Here is a 2,230-nt window from a genome sequence, read left to right on the forward strand (position 1 = left end):
CCGACTGGACCCCTGACAGCACCCGCCTCACGTAGGTACCGCCGGCTGGCCACACCCCCAGCAGCCGGCCCCAATTCCCTACCCAGCTGGCCCCCAGCCACCCCTGCCCAGCTGCTGCCACCCAGCCAGCCCAACTGGACCCCTGACAGCACCCACCTTGTGTGGGCCCCGACCTTCTGCCAGTGCAGCCGGTACTTCCCAGCCTGATTAACCCTGCCTAATTCCGACCCAGTGCATCCTGGGAAACCCGGGGCACTGTGAGACACCAGGAGGAGAGCATGGGTGGACCTTCCCAACTGTGTGCTGTGCAAGGAACCCAGGAGTCCTGGCTCCCAGCCCTCTCCCACCCCAGTCTAGCCACTAGACCTCACTCCCCTCCCAGAGCTGGGGAAAGAACCCAGGACTCCTGATGCCTTGACATACTCCTCCTGCCTCCAAATGGCTGTGTGGGTGGTGCTTGGTCCCTCTCTGATCTTCCTTCTGCTTCTCTCCCCCCAGCTGTGCCTTCGCCAACACCCCCAAGTACAGCCAGGTGAAGGGGCGCGGGGGCACCATCGTGCGCAAAGAGTGGGTGCTGGACTGCCACCGGGCCCGGCGGCGCCTGCCCTGCAAACGGTGAGGGCGGGAGGCACCCCATGTCCAGTGGGGCTGGGGGGGCCATCCAGGAGGTATCAGCAATGGCTGAGGCTCAGGGGGGTTATATGCTATCAGGGATCAGATGGGGAGCTAGACCGGTGGAGGGGGTGCTAGGGGTCATTCATGGGGGGCAATCAGTGATGGCTGGAGGCCAGGGGGTTCAGTCCTGCTGTGGGGGTCTGGTGGGGGGACTGCAGGGGGATGGGGGGCTCCAGGGGGTTTACTCAGTTCGGAGGTAACCGAGGGGTGTACCCTGGCAGGTACCTAATGGACGGGCCGCCCGCCTCAGGCAGCGAGGAAGAAGAGGAGAGCGAGGAAGAGCCGCCCGCCCTGACCCGCAAGACCCCCTCCCCCCGACAGGTAGGGGGTGTCAGGTGGGGCGGGGGGTGGGGTGGGGTTGGGAGCCAGGACTCCTGGATTCTCTCCCAACTCTGGAAGAGGAGTGGGATCTAGTGGTTAGAGCAGGGGGGCTGGGAGCCAGGACTCCTGGGTTCTCTCCCCAGCTCTGGGAGGGGAGTGGGGTCTAGTGGTTAGAGCAGGGGGGCTGGGAGCCAGGACTCCTGGGTTCTCTCCCCAGCTCTGGGGGTGGGGTCTAGCTCCCCAAGCCCCTGCCCCCATGACACCACCTCGCCCAGACCCCCCCCTCGGACCTTTCTCTTGCAGAGAGCCGGGCTGCCCAGCTCCAACCATCAGGGCAAGGCACCTGCCAGGGCCCAGCTGCCTCAGGGCGAGTCCTCAGGGGAGGAGACAGAGCCCGGCACATCCTGGGCCAACGCCGGCAACTCACGGGCCGGAGGGGAGAGCTCCCCGGCCTCCACGGACAGCGGGGAGCCCGCAGGTAGGGAGAGAACCCAGGAGTCCTGGCTCCCTGCCCCGGGAGGTATCCCCCAATGCCGTGGGGTGGCTGGGACTGATTTCCCGTGCTGTTCTCCAGGGGCGAGAGACCACGGGGAGGGCGACTCCGGCGACACGGACGACGAGCTGAGGAGGTGGGTACAGCAGTGTGTGGCCACCGGTGAGTTGGGAGCCATGGGGGCTGATCCAGCGAGGGGGCGGAGACAGGAGCGATGGAAAAAGGGCCCCGGGGGAGATCCTCCCCCCACGTGTGCTCATTCTGGGGAGGGACTCCTGGGTTCTCTCCCTAGCTCAGGGGAGTGGGGTGTAGTGGTTAGAGCAGGGGGGCTGGGAGCCAGCACTCCTGGGTTCTATCACTGGCTTTGGGGGCGGGAGGGGGGAGGTAGGGCAGAGGAGGGGGAGCTGAGGGAGGGGTGTGCCCCCCGGCTGACCCACGCTCCCCGATGCAGGGTGGAGGAGGAGCACCGCAAGAAGCAGCAAGCGGGTCGGGAGGCAACTCCGGACCCCGACGATGACCCCTACGGCGGCTCCACGGACGAGAACACGGATGTGGAGGAGGAGCCGGATCAGCCCATCCCGGAGCTTCCTGGTATGTGGGGTGGGACATGGGGACTCTGGCTTCCATCCGGCCCCATGGCAGGAACTGGCTTTCTCGGGGGGCGAGGAGTGGGGCACGGGGCCTATCTCTCTAGTGGGTGTGATTCTGAGTAGAACACATGAAGATTTTTAATATCCTGTG

At 66.0% G+C, this 2,230-nt stretch overlaps 1 protein-coding gene across 1 annotated transcript in view; it reads left to right on the forward strand.

The window, feature by feature from the left end:
- Positions 1-2,032, forward strand: part of XRCC1 (X-ray repair cross complementing 1) — a 6,913-nt gene extending 4,881 nt beyond the window's left edge. Inside the window, exons 10-13 of the mRNA XM_026659662.1 lie at positions 499-615; positions 897-996; positions 1,571-1,625; positions 1,941-2,032. Coding sequence (XP_026515447.1) covers positions 499-615; positions 897-996; positions 1,571-1,621 — 268 coding nt within the window. The 3' untranslated portion in view covers positions 1,622-1,625; positions 1,941-2,032. The remainder of the gene's footprint in view (positions 1-498; positions 616-896; positions 997-1,570; positions 1,626-1,940) is intronic.
- Positions 2,033-2,230: the final 198 nt, after the last annotated feature.

Source organism: Terrapene carolina, unplaced genomic scaffold, assembly GCF_002925995.2.
Source record: "Terrapene carolina triunguis isolate 2854851 unplaced genomic scaffold, T_m_triunguis-2.0 Scaffold647, whole genome shotgun sequence".
Classification (NCBI taxonomy): Eukaryota; Metazoa; Chordata; order Testudines; family Emydidae; genus Terrapene; species Terrapene triunguis.